The sequence below is a fragment of the Pagrus pagrus genome (assembly GCF_965226575.1).
Source record: "Pagrus pagrus genome assembly, chromosome: 15".
NCBI classification, from domain to species: Eukaryota; Metazoa; Chordata; class Actinopteri; order Spariformes; family Sparidae; genus Pagrus; species Pagrus pagrus.
Window position 1 is genome coordinate 27650342 of NC_140199.1, and position 19078 is coordinate 27669419.

At 40.0% G+C, this 19078-nt stretch overlaps 1 protein-coding gene across 2 annotated transcripts in view; it reads right to left on the reverse strand.

Moving 5' to 3' along the window:
* Positions 1 to 941: 941 nt before the first annotated feature.
* Positions 942 to 19078, reverse strand: part of nt5c2a (5'-nucleotidase, cytosolic IIa) — a 29429-nt gene continuing 11292 nt past the window's right edge. For both annotated transcript variants that reach the window (XM_084375987.1, XM_084375988.1), the window contains 13 exons: positions 18930 to 19021; positions 16841 to 16898; positions 16098 to 16191; positions 15934 to 15987; positions 13711 to 13794; positions 13407 to 13448; positions 13052 to 13159; positions 12822 to 12888; positions 11641 to 11811; positions 11178 to 11229; positions 8157 to 8217; positions 4084 to 4260; positions 942 to 3966 (listed from right to left, as the gene is read on the reverse strand). In XM_084375987.1, coding sequence (XP_084232113.1) covers positions 3736 to 3966; positions 4084 to 4260; positions 8157 to 8217; positions 11178 to 11229; positions 11641 to 11811; positions 12822 to 12888; positions 13052 to 13159; positions 13407 to 13448; positions 13711 to 13794; positions 15934 to 15987; positions 16098 to 16191; positions 16841 to 16898; positions 18930 to 19021 — 1291 coding nt within the window. In that variant the 3' untranslated portion in view covers positions 942 to 3735. The remainder of the gene's footprint in view (positions 3967 to 4083; positions 4261 to 8156; positions 8218 to 11177; positions 11230 to 11640; positions 11812 to 12821; positions 12889 to 13051; positions 13160 to 13406; positions 13449 to 13710; positions 13795 to 15933; positions 15988 to 16097; positions 16192 to 16840; positions 16899 to 18929; positions 19022 to 19078) is intronic.

The following is a 19078-nucleotide window of genomic DNA, read 5'->3' on the forward strand; positions in this document are numbered from 1 at the left end:
AGCTCTGAATCCACATTGTGTGCAGTCCAAAGTGATGAACACTAAATGAACACTTCTGTAGCAGAAACACAAGTGTATACAACAATATGCATAAAACCAGAGCAAAGTGGACTGACGTAGCCTGAATCCAGACATCTGAATCCACCCACTCCACCGAGGTTACTGATTCTGATAGTGGCAGCAGTGTAACAAGTTGACAAGTCTGTCTGGTAACAGGCAAGGACACAAAAAGTGTGCAACCATCATTTGTAATCAAAGGTTCCATGAGGACACTACCACTGAAATGTATTTATCACAGCAGTTTAGTTGTTTCATGCTCTCAGCTCCCTCTGCTGGGATCTTGTTGTAATTGAGTTTACCACTGACAACATACAGTATTCCTTATTTCAAAGCATGTATGTGTCAATAATCACTAATGCAATCATAAATCCGCACATGGTTCTTCCCTCATGGGTGTTTACTGTGAACTCCTCCTAGGCTAGATACTGGAGGAGAGATGGTGACATTCATCAAAAACTGACAAAATGCTACTTCCTTTCCTTACCACTCTAATTTGCTTTTAAACCAACATCACCAGTGATTCGCAGGGAGGTATTGTAAAATCATCTGTCAATCACCAGTTTTAGACCTGCATAAACAAAACCTTTGATCAGCTTTGGAGACAAGAATGGAGTCCTGGGAACACTTGGTTTGATGCATGACAAAAACAGGATATGTGATATATAGCTTTTCAGTTTGATGTGAATGAGCGCGGTAAAAGAACACACAGCAAAGAGGAGATGTGTAAGTGGGTGACAGAAGACATGAACTCACAGCAGGCCTGATGTTAGCAGGCTGAAAGACAATCCAGTTGGTATGAAAGCATGTCAAAAGTAATGACCCACAGGTGTAAATGGTTCCAGAATACTGGAATTTTATAAAATCAGAACTCGGCTAAAATATCAAATCAGAAAGTTTATTACAAACATCAGTCATGACTCAAACCATCTCAACTTGCATGAACTTAACATTCTTCAAAACAAAGGCAATATTTCAAATAAAACAGCAAAGAAATGCAACACATGCATTAACTATTGCTGCTAAAAATAAAAAAAGAAACATTCATTTGGTTCCATTTACACTTGACTATGTCTGATTACTAAAGTCTAAACTAGCTTTCAAAACCAGCAGCATCAAACAATCAACTGTCCATTTGAGACCACACGTTATTAACAGTCCTTCTGATGACGAGCGTAAAAATATGTCTCTTCAGTCAAAACAGGATGAGGCAGCTTCAAAAATACATTTGTTGCCTTCTGTATCAAGTTGTGTGAGGCTATACCACACACTGCAGAATCACACATACAGTTGAAAAAGGCCTGCTGTGAATCTGAGAGATTTTAAAGGGCCAGTCTACCTCATCTGAGGATCAATACTTCTGCTAACATGTCCTCCTCACAGGTTCTTTAAATCAAGGCAGTAACATAAAAACATGATAAAAATCATACAACCTTATGAGCACTAAAGTATAGTCAAATACACTACTGCATCCTCATTATGCTGACAGTATCTGTGGTGACATTCATGCATATGGCAACAAGCCCACAGTGGTACAGTCCACTTCTCAAATTACAGTAACAACATGTTTACAGCAGGCAGCACTGGTGACAGTACCGATCAGGTTTAAACTACAGTCAGAGAACAGCAGGACATTCACCTGTCTATGGGAGACCATTACTGCCAGCAAAAATATATACACAAAGCTGTCAAAATGACCAAGATACAATAACTCAATAATAATACTCAATTCAAACTTATGAGCTAGTATGCCAAATGTAGATATTAAGCAAAACAACATTTTGATTGGCTGAAATTATGATACTTAGACAAACTTTTGAGTTAGGGAATCAAAATTTTGCTTTCTCTTAGAATTATGACTAAATATTTTATAGTGTTGTCAAGATACTGGAATTTTTTAACTTGAAAATTATCAATGTTTGATACCACAGGGAAAAATTGACACGTAACTTTGCCACAGGAGGAGGTGGGGCTATGTGGGTCAAAAGTTTGATGAACTGACTAAATTAACTTTTAATTCAAACCTACGACAGTTGAAAAATATGAAAATGATAGGAGATAGTAAGTCCTAAGTCAAAAATTTGATTTCTCATAATGTTGTCTTTGAAATCTGAAAAATATTTCATATTCTGACTTTTAAAGTCAAAAGTTGACTTGGTATTTTATAATTTTAACTTTTCTAGCTACCAAAACATTATTTTAATCTTAAATAATTTTTTTTCCCATGCAGAAATGGGCTTCCATACTTTCACCTTTCATTCTTCAGATGAAAAAAATTCAACATGTTCGAAATCTATTTTTAACAAGAATTCTCATTCATACTCACTATATCAACTCAATGCGAGATGAATAAGGCAGTGACTGTTTCACAGTCCACTGTGCAGGTTGTGATATCTCCATTAGTTTTGCAGTCTTTTTAAAAACACATAATGTAACAGTAAGGACTTAGAGTGATAACCTTGGCCCCATAGTCGCTGGGATTCTGTAGGATATGGGAAATATGGTTCTGTTATAACACAGTGAAGGAATTACTGGGTAAATAAGTAAATTAATTTTCTCTGAGCTGTTAGCATGTGATATGATGTTAGCAATTTCCTATTAATGTCACCTACCACAGCAGCTTTATGAACTCTGTGGTACAAAGAAACATTTCTGTTGTAGAGCTGCTGTATGACTGAGTCTAGTTTCATCAGCTGTGTATAAAACCACAGTTCAAATCTCTTCAGGAAAAAGTTCATTCTCAGATGTGCTGTTATTAAAAAAATCCTAAATTTCCCCAAATTTCTTAAAAAAAATAAAAATAAAAATCCCCAAAGAAGGGACGACAGCTTGCTGCTTTTCTACACTGAGGCAAGTCGATGTTAACACAAGCTGGTCCAAACATCTTGCCGTGTTGCTGCACTGGAGGTAAAGAAACATTCATCTTGTGCCTGCAGACATATACAGTGGAGGTTTTCAACACAGATTTAACCGCTTCTTCTGTTGAATTCTAGCTATGTTGAAAACCTTAAACATATCATCACATCTCCACATTTGGCTATTATTCTTTGGATGCGGAAAAAAAAATCACCTCAAAAATAATTTGGTCCCCAAAAAGCCAAGTATGTGACTAATGTGGCCTTAGACGGTCACATTAGACGGCAATTTGGATTATTCAGATTATTCCCTTATATTGAACCTCTTGACCTAAGTTTTATGTATGTTTTAAAGTGAGAGGTGCAGGAGAAAGCAGCATGGCAGCAAACTGTTACACTACAAACTAATAAATGTATACTGGACTGATCACCTGAGCGCTCTCCATACAGAAGGAGAAAATTCCTTGTCAAACAAACCCAGCAGAGCTCAATGATCAAACAAAGAACAGGTGCTCTAGCTGAGTAAAATAGATCTTCTCTTCCCTTGTCATTTTCAGTTCCACCATCCCACTGCCTGAATCTTATACTACTAACAGACAGATCTAAACTCTCTCTAAAATTCTCTTTTACCCATAGACAGATACAGTTATCAGTCACTTGAATCAACAGTAGTCCATGTCAGTACAAGACCAGGTCAGCAAGCTGCTACAGCCCTTTAGTTATTTTTTAAAAGAGAAGAAGAAAAAATCATCTTAAAACATAAAAACAGGATGTACTGGATGTGAGTCTCATCTGCATGCTACTCTGCTCTTCTCCCTTCCATCTACTCTTCCTCCTCCTCTTCGTCATCATCCTCGTCATGGCAGTGGGTGATCTCCTGTGGAGCCTGAGGGAAGAAGTGGGGGGGCTGGATCTCGCTGATGGAGCGGGTCAGCTGGTGCCGCTTGCACTCCATCTCCTTGAGGTTGATGTCGTGGCGGTTTCTTGTGGCTAGCGGCGACTCTGTGTCAATGATGTTGACATGTGTGTGTTCCACCGTGGACTCATGAGGCATCTGGGAGGGAGATGTTTTAATGTAATGCCATTAATCAAAAAATATAGCTAGAGCAGATGACACACATTTGAGGCTGTATAGACTTTGCCCTGAGTGAGAAGTATGAGTGGATCTCACCAGTACATGTGCAGCTCGGAACAGATAGCTGAAGGGGTAGTAGAGCAGGTTGATAAAGGAGGCAGCATACAAGTCCGCGTAACGCATCACCTGGGATGCAAACAGTGTCTGTCGGGATCCGCTGCGAAACAGACTTCCCATCATGCCATAGCACATGTCCATGTCGTGGGTCACTTTCTGAAAAGGACAGAGACAATCATGACAATATTCACTTGCTGAATCCTCAGTCTTGAGGATTTTAGCAGCCAAGATCAGTCACTTTGGCAGCAGACCAAACATTCCTCATGTGAATGTTAAAAGCTCATCAATGTGCATAGAAAATAATGAGAAAACACAACCAGAAACATTCATGTCTTTCATCATTGTTTATGATGTCATTCTAATACAAAACACAAAAAAATCCTCGATCGGATTAAGCCATTAAATATATTAGTGTTAAAGGTGAAAGAGTTTTTTTTGTTATTCTGGTTAAATAAATGTAATTAATGCAGCTGTTAAATTGCTGCTAGACTGCCCTGCGAAAGTTGAGTGATTCTGGGGATGGACTTGTTATGGACAGAGATCAGAGATTCCCCAAGGTCCTGATGTGAGCAGAGATTTCTCAAGATCTAGGTCACAGGTCATCAGGAGCTATTGGGTGCACCTGTGATGTTCTCCCTCAGCTGACTGCTCAGTTGGCTTTGCGTCTTCAGGGAGTCAACATCATAAGTAGACTTTCTGTGTTGTCTATTTGAGGGAAAATCTGAGTTGAGTGTGTTTGAGATTTTTTCTTTTGGCCAGTTTACATGCATTTTGTTTCCCCCCTGTTCAGTGACTCCCACTTCACCTTTGGAAGGCCTCTCCTATGTCAGAGATGCATCTACACAGATTTCTGTGGAGGGACAGTCCAGATGAAGACATCAGTGAGTATGCCATCACAAGGGTCAACATCGGGGACAAACTGGCCGGTTGCATTGCATAGTTAGCAATGCGGGAAACGGCAAGCCTGCCCACCTTTGCATTCATCTTTCAAGTGAGCAGAGTGTTTGAAAAGGATAGTTATGTGGATGACCTCTTAACCTCCCAAAACAGCCTGGAGAAACTGGACAAAATCACAGGAGGAATTGAGGAAATTTTGAGAGCAGGAGGATTCTTTCTGAAACCATGGGTCAGTGGGAGGCAAGGAGCTGCAGCAGACGTCTTGAAAACAGAAGTGAAACAAAGCACACCCTAATACCTCCAAATCAAATGAGGGGTGAAGACAATAAAGCCCTGGGCATTGGGCACCAAGTGGAGGAAGACAAACTGTACATAAGGACCTCAATTAACTTTTCCAAAAGGATAAAAAGGTGAGAGTGGGCAAGGATCTTTTCAAAGAAGAGGTGAGACCTGAGACAACGAACCCGCTGACTAGAAGAGGACTCCTAAGCCAAACAGCTCGACTTTACGACCTAATTGGCTTAGTTACACCTGCCAAGCAGAGGGGGGCAATCCTTGTCAGGAAAGCATTCCAGGAAGGACGGGGGGAAAGCTGACCCCTGAAACTTGGGATAAACCGCTGTCAGAGGGCCTCAGAGAAGAAGCTATTCAGCTGTTTGAAGAGTATGTGCAGCTTGGACAGATTGAATTCCATAGAAGCCTCACAGCAGCTGACTGGAAAAGTAAACCATGGGCAATCACCTTCTCAGATGAAAGTGGCAAAACTTATGGAGCTGTGATGTTCTTGAAGTGGGAGACAAAGCAAGGAATTTAAGTCCGATTTGTCGAATCAAAAGCCAAGCTGACACCACTGGGTCAAAAGGGAGAAGCGGTCAAGGCGGAGATCTTTGGCGCAGTCTTTGCTGCCAGGATCAGAAAGTATGTGGAAAAGCATAGCGAAATGTCAACAGTCCTGGGTGCCATTCAAAGAGCAAGCTATGGTTACCAGACCTTCTTTGCAAAGAGAGTGGGTGAGATCTAGAAGGCTGGACCAGATTTGAACATTGTGGCAAGCTGCCAGGATGTGGCTGGAGAGGAAGGGCCAAGCCAGAGGACAGTCAAAGTGGGAGGCAGTGTCACTCAAACAAAAGGCTAAGGAAACTGTACTGTACTGTGGATGAGCTTGAGGATGCCCTCAGAGACCTCTTTCTTGGAACGTGTTACGTTTCCATTTCCGGAAACTACATTAGTTGAGTAGTATACAAAGATGTGGACTCTGGACTCCTGGTTTGTGGAGGCAGGTTTCAGATGGAAAAACAATGCGAGGCAATGTCAACAGATCCTGGGTGACCTTCCACCAGAGCGACCGGGCCCAGCTGCACCATTTGAATTCACCATGGACCTGTTCGGGTCTTATGAAGTGAAGGATGAGGTAAAGAAAAGAGTAAAGCTCAAAGTCTGGGGAATCTTCTGTTGCATGGCTTCCAGATCCATACACACTGGTGTAGTCAGTAACCAGTCATCTGAAGGATCCCTGCTAACGTATCAGAGGTTCACTTCACTAAGAGGTCACCCCAGGAAACTGTGGTCAGACCCTGGAACAAACTTTGTGAGGGCCAAACCTACACTGAAAAAGCTCCACAGATTTCTGGACCAACTGAACCGGTCTGAGCTTGAAGATGAAGCTGCCAAGCATTATCCACCCTGCAGACTCTCCCCATAGGAATGGAGCAGCAGAGCCAGCTGCCAGGATAGCGGGCCTTGAAAAACCTTGGTGGAGATGGAGTTTTCACATGGCGAGAATTCCAGACATTCCTTTTTATGGCAGCCAACCTGGAAAATTAGATATCTATTGACGCCAGAACTCAAAGCAGGTACGACTGTGTGGAGTACATCACCCCTTATTCTCTCTTATTAGGATGGGCCAGTCCAAGAGGTGACCCAGGGGAATTTCAGTTTGATGGTTACCCATATAAAACACTCGGTATTCAGCAAGAGGACAGCTAATTCTGGAATAAGTGGTGCCAGTTGGCTGGTCCTAATCTATTTGTAAGAAGCAAGTGGCACACCTAGAGTGAAATGTTGCCGTGGGAGGTGTGGTCTGGCTGGCTGATCAAAATGCCCTGAGACATCAGTACAAGTTGGCCAGGGTAGTCGGTCTAAATGCTGACAGGAGAGGCATTGTAAGAGATGCAGATGTGAGGACCTTTCTAGCTACCTTGTCCCAGTCACACAGCCAAACAAAGGAGGGGCCAGAGTGACACACAGGAAAGGAACCAAGGAGATATTAACTAAAATCTCTGCCACAATTCTTCATAGGGATGTCAGATGCCTGGTTACCTTGCTTCCTACTGAAAAACAGCTAGAGGTTTAAAGGACTAGTTTGACCTCCCTGGGTTTGAAAAACCAGGAGCTCAAGTGGGAGGTGTTGAGGTGAAAAAACAGTGGAAACCGAAAACAAACAACAGTTCCCATGATGCTCCCCAGGCTGCTCATTACCACTGTAGTGGGAGCACCTTGAGCCACTGCATGCATCTGAGCAGGGAGACAGAGGAGCAGGGTCAGCTCTCGATTCTGCTCAAAGACGCCACTGGTAACAACGACTTTCATTTTGAAATTTATACTTGATTGTGTTGCTGATAGTAATTTATAGTATATAAAAAAATAAATATTTATAGTATAATTGATGAGCTCAAGCAGCATATCAGTTTGGGTTTTGTTGTGCGTGTAATTTCCAGCTATGATAATTGGAAAATGATTTGATGATTGATGTGTGTTAATTGAGCACAAATGCTGCTGATGGAAGTTTACAAATTCCTCATTCACTTTTGATTAAGAGAGAATTATGGTTCATTTTTACACACACAACAGTGGAAATGTTTAGTTTAGTTTGTTGGTTTGAAGCTTGTATAATTTGTCTTTCGCTCTTTGAAAGTTTTCTACCGGATGACTAACCAATCAACTGCTGAAAAAAATTAAAAGAAAAATTTGGAATGAGTTTGAATGAGTTGTAGTTTCAGTTTCAATAGGGTCCTTGCACGGTTTGTGCTCGGGCCCTAACTATCTTTCTACAGAATGGCTGAATAGATGAGTAAAAAAGAAATAAATAATGGAGCTTTTTTTTTTAAAGTGAAAAACAGGAGGAAGAAATCTGCATTCACTGGAGGAAGTTCTACCTTAATGCGTCTCTGCAGCGAGCTGATGTCTGGCCTCTCATTGCTGCTGCTGTCCAGATGTCTGTGGACAAAACACAAGTTGGTTCAAGGTTACATTATCACAAAGACATTTTATTTTACAAGACAAAGATATGACTGGGTTTTAATATGAATCAAATAAATTGATTTGTTTTGGCATATATATGTCAAATAGCTGCACACCGTGACTGATGATTATGTGATCTAAATTGGTTAAAAAGGGATTTTTCATTCAGCTCAACTTTTACATTGTTCATCATTTTATCAACCTATTATTGTAGTTACATGTAGTTAATTCAGCATAAAAATTGAGTTTAATGTGATAAGAACAAGAACATTAGAAACTTTTACAAGCCAATTAAAAAGGTACAAGGTACAAGTTAATTTATTTGTCATAATACAACACAGGGTTGCATAAGAAAATTAAAAATTGTAAACACCTTAATGCTACATAAATTACAGAACATATGTAGTTATTTACACACACACACACACACACACACACACACACACACACACACACACACACACACACACACACACACACACACACACACACACACACACACACACACACACACACACACACACACACACAGTGCATCGTTTGAAGGTGTACGCTAACAGAAGCCACAAGATGGTCATGATAATGTGGTTCGCATCTTCATATCAAAAGACATCTGGGGCAACACTGTCAATCAACTTTAACTGTGTGTGGCTACAATACAACCTCTCCCCATCCAACTACAGTCCTGTGCTCTGTCGGCTCAGAACGCGGTCTGCCCGTCGAGAGCAACAGCTTGATCTGAGATGTGGACAGTGGGCACAACAGTCTCTGATTTCACGTTGTTTTACCAGTCCCATTCTGTCCATTTCCTTTTCCTGCAACCAGACATCAGCCAGGGGCAGCCTTAGACCAAGTACACTGCTCAAAAAAATAAAGGGAACACTCACACATCACATCTTGATGAACCAATTATTCAAGTTGAAAATCTTTACTGACCTACGCTGTATCATTTCTTGAGAACAAAATTATGTAACAATGGTCAATGGAAACCAAACTCATCAACCCATTGAGTGCTGGATTCAAAATCACACCGAAAAATCAAAGTAAAATATTGAAATTGGAATAGGAACTGCCTACACTCTGGCTACATGAGGCTGGGCATTGTCCTGCACCAGGAGGATCCCAGGGTCCACTGCACCAGCATAAAGTCTGACAATCGCTCTGAGGATTTCATCCCGGTATGTTACAGCAGTCAGGGTACCGTTGGCTATGACATGGAGGTCTGTGCGACCCTCCAAGGATATGCCTCCTTAGACCATCACTGACTCACTGCCAAACCGGTCATCCTTCACATCTGTGAAGAAAACAGGGCGCCAAAGGCAGAACTGTCACTTCTGGTGTTCTCTCACGAATGCCAGTTGAACTGCACGGTGCTGGGCTGTGAGCACAGGTCCCACTAGTAGACGTCGGAGGAAGTTGATGCCCTTCTACAGCCCTGGCCGGCTCTCCTTGTGTAAAGGCCGGTCTCTTCTATGCTCTTGAGACTACTGGGAGACACAGCAAACCTTCTTGCGACCGCATGTTTGGGTGGGCCATCCTGGAGGTGCTGGACTACCTGTGCAACCTGATTGGGCAACCGCCTCATGCTACCTGTAGTGACAAGGACACTGGCAGAACACAAAACTAGCGAAGAATCAGTCAGGAAGGATAAGGAGAGAGCAATTGTCTGTGGCCACCACATGTAAAACCATTCCCTTTTTGGAGGGTGTCTTGCTTTTGCCACTCCATTGCACCTGTTGTCACTTTCATTTGCACCAAAGCAGGTGAAATTGATTCACAGTCACTTGTGCTTCCTAAATGGACAGATTGGGTTAGTGTTTCCCTTAAGTTGAACTGTTTTGGTGTTATACTGTGATGATTAAGTGTTCCATTAAGTTTTTTGAGCAGTGTATTTTCTGTAGTCATGGTAGAAAAAAAGAGTAGATATTCACCTCTATAAAACTTTATTTTTGCCATAACTTGCTACCTGTATGTGTAAGTTTAAAAGCAGAGACAAAATAAATCACTTCTGGAAAACATGCATAGGCAATAGAGGTAGGAATAACTTAAATTATTTGTTATGCTATCCCATGGCAATTTTTGGCCCACCAGTCTGTAAAAGATGCATGCAGACATTATAAGACACAACAGCTGACTTTAAAGTATAGTATGTAACAAACTACTAGACCTTTGATATATAATTTGTTGTGTTGTGTACATACATTATCCTTAATGTTTCCAACAATGTTTAAATCCGAAGAAGCCCATAAGTTTACTCAAACTAACAGTGTTTTTTATTAGGCCGTGGCCACTACATCCGGAATAGCTAAGTCAATGAACAAGACTAAATTTAAGGTCTACCATAATTAGCAACATTATCTTGTCTGTGAACATTTGTGCCTGTGTCACATCAGATCGATTTTCATCAACAGTTGTGGCTGTTTAATGGTGTATACATTAACAGTGAAGTTTTGACAGCAGGAATATTTGTGTTTATTTGCGTTACTCATGCAGTGTTTATCTGCCCCCAACGGCCAGTTTACTTTACTGTACACTAGACGTAAGCTAATGTTAGCGAGCAAAGGCACGCACCAAGGGTGTGTGTCTGTTTGGTTAAATTCAAGACAACTCTCTGTGAATTCAGTATCCTACTGTCTTTTTTCTTTTCATTCTCCTGTCTGTAACGTTGTTAATGAAACAAAATACATTTCCTCTCCATTTTCAGATGTACTATAACATTAATGTTGACTGCCAGCTGGAACTGGAGTGAAGATCATCCAATTTTTAATCCCAAGAGTTTAAAAGCAACCTCTGAGCTTTCCTCACTTCAGTAAACGGTTCCGGATCAGAGCAGAATCTGAAGTGACTCCAGGTGTCGAGTCTCCAGAGGGTCTGGCTGTAATCCAGAATCTACAGGCAGAAGTTATATTTTGTACATTTAACATAGAGGAACTCACTTGTAGAGCTCTGCGAGGAAGCAGTCCAGGGACTGAAGTTCCTCAAATATTGCTGAAAAACAACACCTGGCATTAGTTAATCACATCACATGTATAATGGTTTAAGTCTTAAATAACCAGACAGTCAAAAATATGTCAATAGTTTTACTTTAAACAGACTTGCACCTTTTACTAGTAGTAGTAGCACTGCTCTGAGCTTCACTGAATTATTTCATGGTCACACTTTTACAATTGGTTGCACCTTGTGAAATACACACTGGGAATAAACTGATAACTTATTACCACTGACACAATCTGTTTTATGTGGTAATGCATGAGTATTTTTTTTTCTAACACCTAATAAAACATATTAGTAGATTGTTTATAAAGTAACAGTGAAATACTGCTGCTGCTAAATAACACAGTGATTAAAACAGTGCAGGTATAAAGCCATGTGTATGTATGAGTATGTGTCCAGCCTCACAGCTCTTGTCAGTCCACACATGTAACTCCTGGGCCAGCTCAGGTATCACCAGGAAGGTCCTCCAGCCCTGACGCTTCTTGGATTTAAGAATGTCACCGAAAATGTGGTCTCCGATGTAGATGATGTCCTTTCCTTTAGCACCCAGCAAGTCACACACAATGTCTGAAGAACCTGGGAGTGCACATATGACATTTTGGGCACTTATAATGACACGGTCAAAACTTATTAAAGCAATAATCCATGAGGTTATAATCATTTTGAAATTATCAATCCTCCATTGAAAGGTGTGTGATGATGAGTGAGAATTTTCCAGGAACAAGGATAACCCTAACCTACTTAAGGCTTGGAGCTCTGTAACTGCAGATATGATTGTAGCATTCTCTATATACAGCCTACAGTAATTCTTTGGGACCATAACATGGGACCATAAGTACACATGGTGTAACATTACAGGCTGGTGGTCCTAATGCTGTAAAAACTTCAGTCAGTGTATCATGTCTTTTATTCCTGCGCTGCACAAAGTTGTCATTCATGGAATATTTATTTTTAGTGTCTCAGTTACAAATCTATTACTGTCACTTCAAAGACCACATTTTCACCATTATAAAATATACAGATACACCGACACATTTTTCCCCCCAAGTGATCAGAGAATTTGCCCTCTCAGCTTTTAGTACATAGTAATTCATGAATCAGTTAAAAAAGGTGTAACTCAAACCCAAATCTGCCACATTACACTGAAATGGGAAATGATGAAATTCATGAGCAAACATCACTTAACAACACTTAGGTGGTTTGTGTGATGAGAGCCTGATTGATACTGGACTTTTGGGGCTGGTACCAATATCGGGGACTAAATAAATGTTGATCGAAACATCGGCTGACCATCTTTTGTATGAAAATATACATAGAATATTTACATAATCACACATATCCAGCCTTCATTACATACATATCTTTGTCACAACAACTGCAAAAGATTTTACAGTTCAACTTTATTGGCCAAAATGATATCAGTGGGAATTTCATAGTTATAAATTACCCCACTTATTTTTATCCTGCATTATGTTATGTAATAACATTAATTTTCCTATCAGTGCATATTGGACAACATATATGCCGATACTGATATATCTGTGATCAGTCAATATCGGCCTGTAATATTGGCAGACCTTATTTACCTCCAGAGTAAACAATCCCATGCTGGAGAGGTCCGGTGTATGTGCCGATCTTCAGCCGACCTGTGGTCTGAAACAAACCAAGACTGACTCACACACTCATATGAATTTTATTTATCTGTATTCAGCAAAAATATATTTCAGCCTACACTTCTACTCTTCTGAATGGCTATATGCAAATATAAGCAGAGTATATTTTATTGTCCATGCAGGCTTCTGTAGTACAGACTCACAGTGTCGACCTGCCGCAAGACTGTTCCCTCTCCAAAGAACATAGGCTTGCGGGCATCTACCAGGATCAGGTCAAAGTAGGACTGCCAGAGCCGGTGGGGTGTACCCGGCTGCAATAAACACAGACACACAGACAAGCACATTTATGATTTCTATGGCATTTGAGTAATTCCTGGATTTACAGTACCATGCCAACTACCACTTCATCTCATTTATCATTCATGATAAAAGTATTTTCTCTCTTGAACACTATCATCCTTCAATGTCTGTCCAGAAATTTTTAAGAAAAGTGATTTAATTCTAATCTATTAAGATTCCTGACAGCGCAAACGTTATTGAGTCGTTATTGAGTGTTACCTTTGGGCCGTGAGGGAAATCAAACAGGTAGGACATAATTTTCTGTAAGAAGACAGATAATATTTTGAACATCCTGACCCAACAACACAACACAACACAACACAACACAACACAACACAACACAACACAACACAACACAGACACACTACACTCACATCATTAACATCACCTGGCATAAATACTTCATTAGGCCTCTAACAGCGCAACTATTCATGCAACTGTAAATATTAATCAATGAATTATGTGCTTTCTGCAGAAACAATGAAAGATAAATCAAGACAGTGACTATAAACTTTGATCTCACCTCTGTGTACTTGTAGTCACTGTTGGTGGCCAGAAATACTTTGGCGACTTCATTCATTCGACTGAGGAGGAGAGGAAGCTTTGGCTTGGTGGAGGATAAACAGAACAACCATCAAAAAGCAGAAAAAAATTAGATTGAATAATACAGCGTTTGTTGACTTAACTACAAAGTAGAAGTCCAGGTTGGTATATAGTTGAGGCGCTGTGTAAAATGTAAATGAATAAGAATGTAAATCAAAAATGAATCCTTTTCAGCCTGAGTACAAAGAAGAGATATTTAATGTCGAAACAAATAACTTTATTGTGTATAGTAAATATACACTCATAGGGGTGGCTGTAGCTCAGGAGGTAGAGCAGATCATCCAGTAATTGGGAAAAAGCACTGAAGAAATGCAATTCGTTTTGAATTTAATAGTTGGGACAGGACCATGTTTACCACTGTGTTACATCACCTTTTCTTTTTACAGCACTCAGTAAGTGTTCAGAATAAAGGACACTAACTGTTAAAGTTTTTAAGTTACATTCTTTCCCATTTGTTGCTTGATATATGACTTCAGTTGCTGAACAGTCCATGGTCTCCATATTTGTGCCCCGCACATTTTCAGTGGCACATAGCTCTGAACTGCAGGCCAGTATAGTACCCACACTCTTATGCCAAGAAGCCATGCTATAGTAAGACCTCTTGAATAGGACAACAGTGAATAAGACATTGTCTTGCAGCAGATGTGGCTCCAAAACCTGTATGTCATATTGGTCTAGGGGAAAAAACACTTTTTACTTCTTTAAACAAAACACAGTAGTCTTAAGCAGCGCTACCCCAGGATGCAGTGACGAGGCCCCTGCAGAATAGGGGGACTTGTTCTGGTGGTTTAGTTGCACGTGGGTAGGCAAGCCCAGGCAATTAAATGGCTAAATCAATGCGAAAGACAAGGCAACATGGCAGCTTGTCTACGTTTATACCATTAGCGACCAGGACAGGACAAGTGTGACTTGCCATATTCAGTGTGTAGGTTGCTAGCAAGGAGGTTCTTGTTGCGGTTTCCTGTAGAAACTTGGATTTTGAAAACCCTAACACTGATAGCGAATCAGAAAGAGAATGCTTCTATCCACTCTGAAAGTCAGATGACCTCCATACCATCACAGATGCTAGTGTTAAAGGGGAAGAAGAATTTCACAGCTGGAAAGATGGTCCCCTTGCATAATTGGGCTGTCTCTGCAGTAGAAAGACACAAATATTTTTTAAATGTGTGCTACATGACCATAAAAAACAGAGAAAAAGGGCTGTGCTATTCTCTTTTGTCCAAACGTTAGAAAACCTATAACAGCCGGAGGTTCTCCCTCTTGAGATCCAACTACATTCTCTGCGTTCATGGATGCATGCTTTTGAAATGTAGAACAACAATCTGTAGTTGATACAACAGGCCTACAGCCGCCAGATGACATGTTTTGGCAGACTTTTTTTTAAATAAATATATTTCATTGGCATTTTAGGGGTTGTTACGTCATCACATGAACACATGAATACATAAAAAAGAACAAAAAAAACTCTTTATCCTAGGAGAATTTCACCCTTAAATCTTGAAAATGACAGCTGACCATTTTTTCCTAAGTTTTGATTTTAGCGCGGAGCTTGTCCTCCTCTGAGTTCCCCGCCATGGCTGCTATGTCGCCAGGCTCAGCTAGCTACAGTAGGTAGGGTCAAGTGCTACCTTTCCTTTTTGCGATGCGTTTTTTTGCTTTCCCAACATCGTTGAATAAGCTTATACGCTTAAATTTACTTAATGCAATTGAAGAAGTTCAGTTTTTTTTTCAAAAACAATTTGAAATGTGGACTCATCAGACCACAGTACACTTTTCTCCTTTGTGCCAGCTGTACCTGCTCGAGCCTTTCAATGATGCCCCTTTCATACCCAATTGAGATACCATCACCTGTTACCAAAGTACCTGTTTACCTGTGGAATGCTCCAAACAGGTGTTTTTGGAGGATTCACACAACTTTCCCAGTCTTTTGTTGCCCCTGTCCCAACTTCTGTGAAATGTGCTGCTATCATCAAATTGTGTATATGTGTATAGTGTATATTTACAAAAACACAATAATGTTTAACATTAAATATAAATATATAAAAAGGATTTCAAAAATCATTATGTTTATATCTATGTTTTACACAGCGTCCAACTTTTTTAGAACTCGGGTGGAAGAAAAACATTATGTTGGTGTACTTACATCTTTAACCACATACTTCTCCAGGTTTTCAACAGTTTTCTCTTTTAAGGAGCCCTGTGTAAACACAAAAATCAGTGAACTGAGGACTGTGAATGAACTGGCTGCAGGAGATATCCTACAGCTGACTGGAAACAGGTTTAATGTGGAGAAGGACATGATTCTACATTGAAATGAACCCAGTCCACTCCATCTCGGACATCCTGGAACATGCTCTTGTAGGACATAAACAGGTCACCGTCTTTGAAGCCAGTCTCACAACTACAGAGAAGAAAAGAAAAAAAGAAGTTTTTGATGAATAAAGTAGACAGTGAGTGATGTACTTCACAGGATAATATCCACAACTTGGATTAATTTGATGAAAAACCCCTTCCGACTCTTTTGATCAGTGGACCCTTACAGAGTAAAGGAATATAAACAATTGAGGAATGGACTCAAATTAGGACTTTATGACTGCTTTTTTTTATGTCTATTTGCTTTACTGTGTTGGCAAATCTGAATGAATTATGCTTCAGTTCTTATGGTTTCCAATAAATGAACTGAACTACTGAAATGTGGAGAATCTAACTGATCTAACCATCTAGAGCAAGTCAGCAAGTACGTATATCGTGATGAGCCGTATTGAACTAGCTGGAACGGGTCGCTGGCGACCTGGTGGGTCTGACCAGGTTGAAAATAATCTATAAATAGATTTTAGGTTAAAGTGCATTACTGGACATAGTAACTGTAATATTACGGAAAATATTAGAAATGCGTTATATTACTAAATTACTGTGTAAAGTAATACATAACTGTTACACACTTCAAAAGTAGCGTGTTAGCCCCAACACTGCTGAACATGATCACTGTCAATAAACAGGCTCTTATGGAGAATGATACATAAAATTCAAACAGCTTCAATATGCCGTACCTTGTGTACCTCGGGCAGTTACTGAAGAAATCAACCAGGCACGCAAACAGATACGTTTCTGAGGAAGAAGAATTAAGACTAGAATCAGTGAGACTGACTATAGACCCAAACATCAATATGTATTGACAAATCAACAATATAAAGACTAATAAAAACTGTGAAATCATATGCAAAGCCTCGTCAGTGAACTGCATTTTACGCATAAATATTTTTATCAATTTTTTTTGAATATGCAGAACAAATTTTCTTTTTAACATTTTTCACAGGACAACTGCTTAGTAAAGCAAATGTGAGTCAAACTAACATTTAAATTCCTCTCACTTTTTGTGTAAGGATGATGTGATTATGTCTTTTGCCTTTACTAATGTTTTGTGTCCATGTGCGCTTATGCTGTTTTTGTCTGTGTTCAAATGCTTATGTTTAAATGTGCTTATATGCTTATGTGCTTTATCAGTGCCTATATGCTATGTGATAAATTGTTCTCCTATGTGTTGTGTTCTCATATGCCATCAACCCGACAGGGACAGCTGTCATGGTCTGGAGTAGTAGTATTGTTATTGTACTGTTGTATTGGACTGCAGTTGAAAATTAGCCTGTATGGCTAGACACACTCAACCATTCAAATGCACATTCATACACTGCAAGGTGCCACCCTGTTCATCATCTTGCCCAAGGATAGCTATTTATTTATTTGAATTTATTTAATAGGGACAACACAGTTTAACATAGTTCCTACACAAAGAGAATAATGTGCTGCAGAGTTTTAAAGCTATTGCTAATTTTCAACTGTTGTCCCGAGGTGGGCTTTTACATGTAAGACATAAAACATACAGCTTTCATACTTTGACATATAGCCAGGGGATCTGGGGAATTGAACCAGCAACCTTTGCTGGACAACCCACTCAACCTCTTGAGCGAGCTGCCCGTAAGAGGATTTTGGACATTTTAAAGTGTTTCACACATCTGAGTGACACATAAGTGCAGGCATTACTCAGAAACACACAGTTATCTTTGATTGTTCTACTGACTGACATACTGTGTAGCCAATACATTTTCCCCCTTTATTTAAAGTCCACAATAGATTGAACACCAGCCATCAACCATTAGTGATTTAAGCCGTCTGTTAATTGGTGACTGTTGACACTAGTTAGCCTATCCAAGGTTAACGTTCGATAACGTTGGCACTGATTCCCACCAGACATTACTTTTACTTTAATGTTATTTCAATATTTCAGCAGATCATTTAACCATAGTACTAAGGATATATGATTACAGACTTGGTCAGGATTTAAATACTGTGAATTAAAAGAAAATAACAGCATATTCATTAAATCTGGAATAAATAACACAGAACGATGGTCTTTGGCTGATGTGAGGCATCTGTATCAAGCAACAGCTTGTTTTTGACCGGTGAGCTCAAAACTGCCTGTTTGACTATAAGAATCTATTTCTTGTACCCACTTGCACATTGGATTAATCAACATATAGTACAGGCAAAGTCAGTCAGTACTGCACAATATAATACAATCAAACAAACAAAAAAAAACCCAAAAATAGTTGGTTTCATATTTCGATGTGATTCATGAATAGTGGGAATGGTCCTTTTTGCATCACAATTTTCATTTTGACTGAAAAATCTGACTATCAAAATCATGATCATGTGACAAACATGTCCTAAATCTTGAGATCAAGATTTGTAGACCAGGACATCGCAAATGTTGGTGCTGAACCATTGTGAACCACTTTTGTGAGACCTGGCAATGGAGCATCCGTTTTGACACCCATTACTTTCTTGTTTTGTTTTGAAAACCTTCAACCGCCGAAAATTTTGAACTCAGACACTGTATCAACATGACTGGGGCTGGCTGCTCGTGGAGAGCTGACGGTCGGAGCTTATTGCTGCTTGCTGACCGCATACACTGCCAGTCAGCCTGTTTCCTCATGTATGCACTTATGTTAAGCTATGAGTGTGCCCTAGACACCATTCAGTCTCAACAGGGTTTATAAAAATGGAATTTAAATCAATTTCTGCTCTGGTATCGAGGGTAATAACCTTTTTTTTTTCAGGACTTTGGATTTGTTTTCTTACCAGGCAGGTTGAAGAGTGTGTTGAGGATGTAGAAGCGGTCTGTGTCACCACGTTGAATAAATTTGTTGGGGTACATCTCTCTGATATCAGGTCTGTGTAGAGTGAGTACAGATACATACAAACACAGGGTAACAAGTGACGAGGGAGGA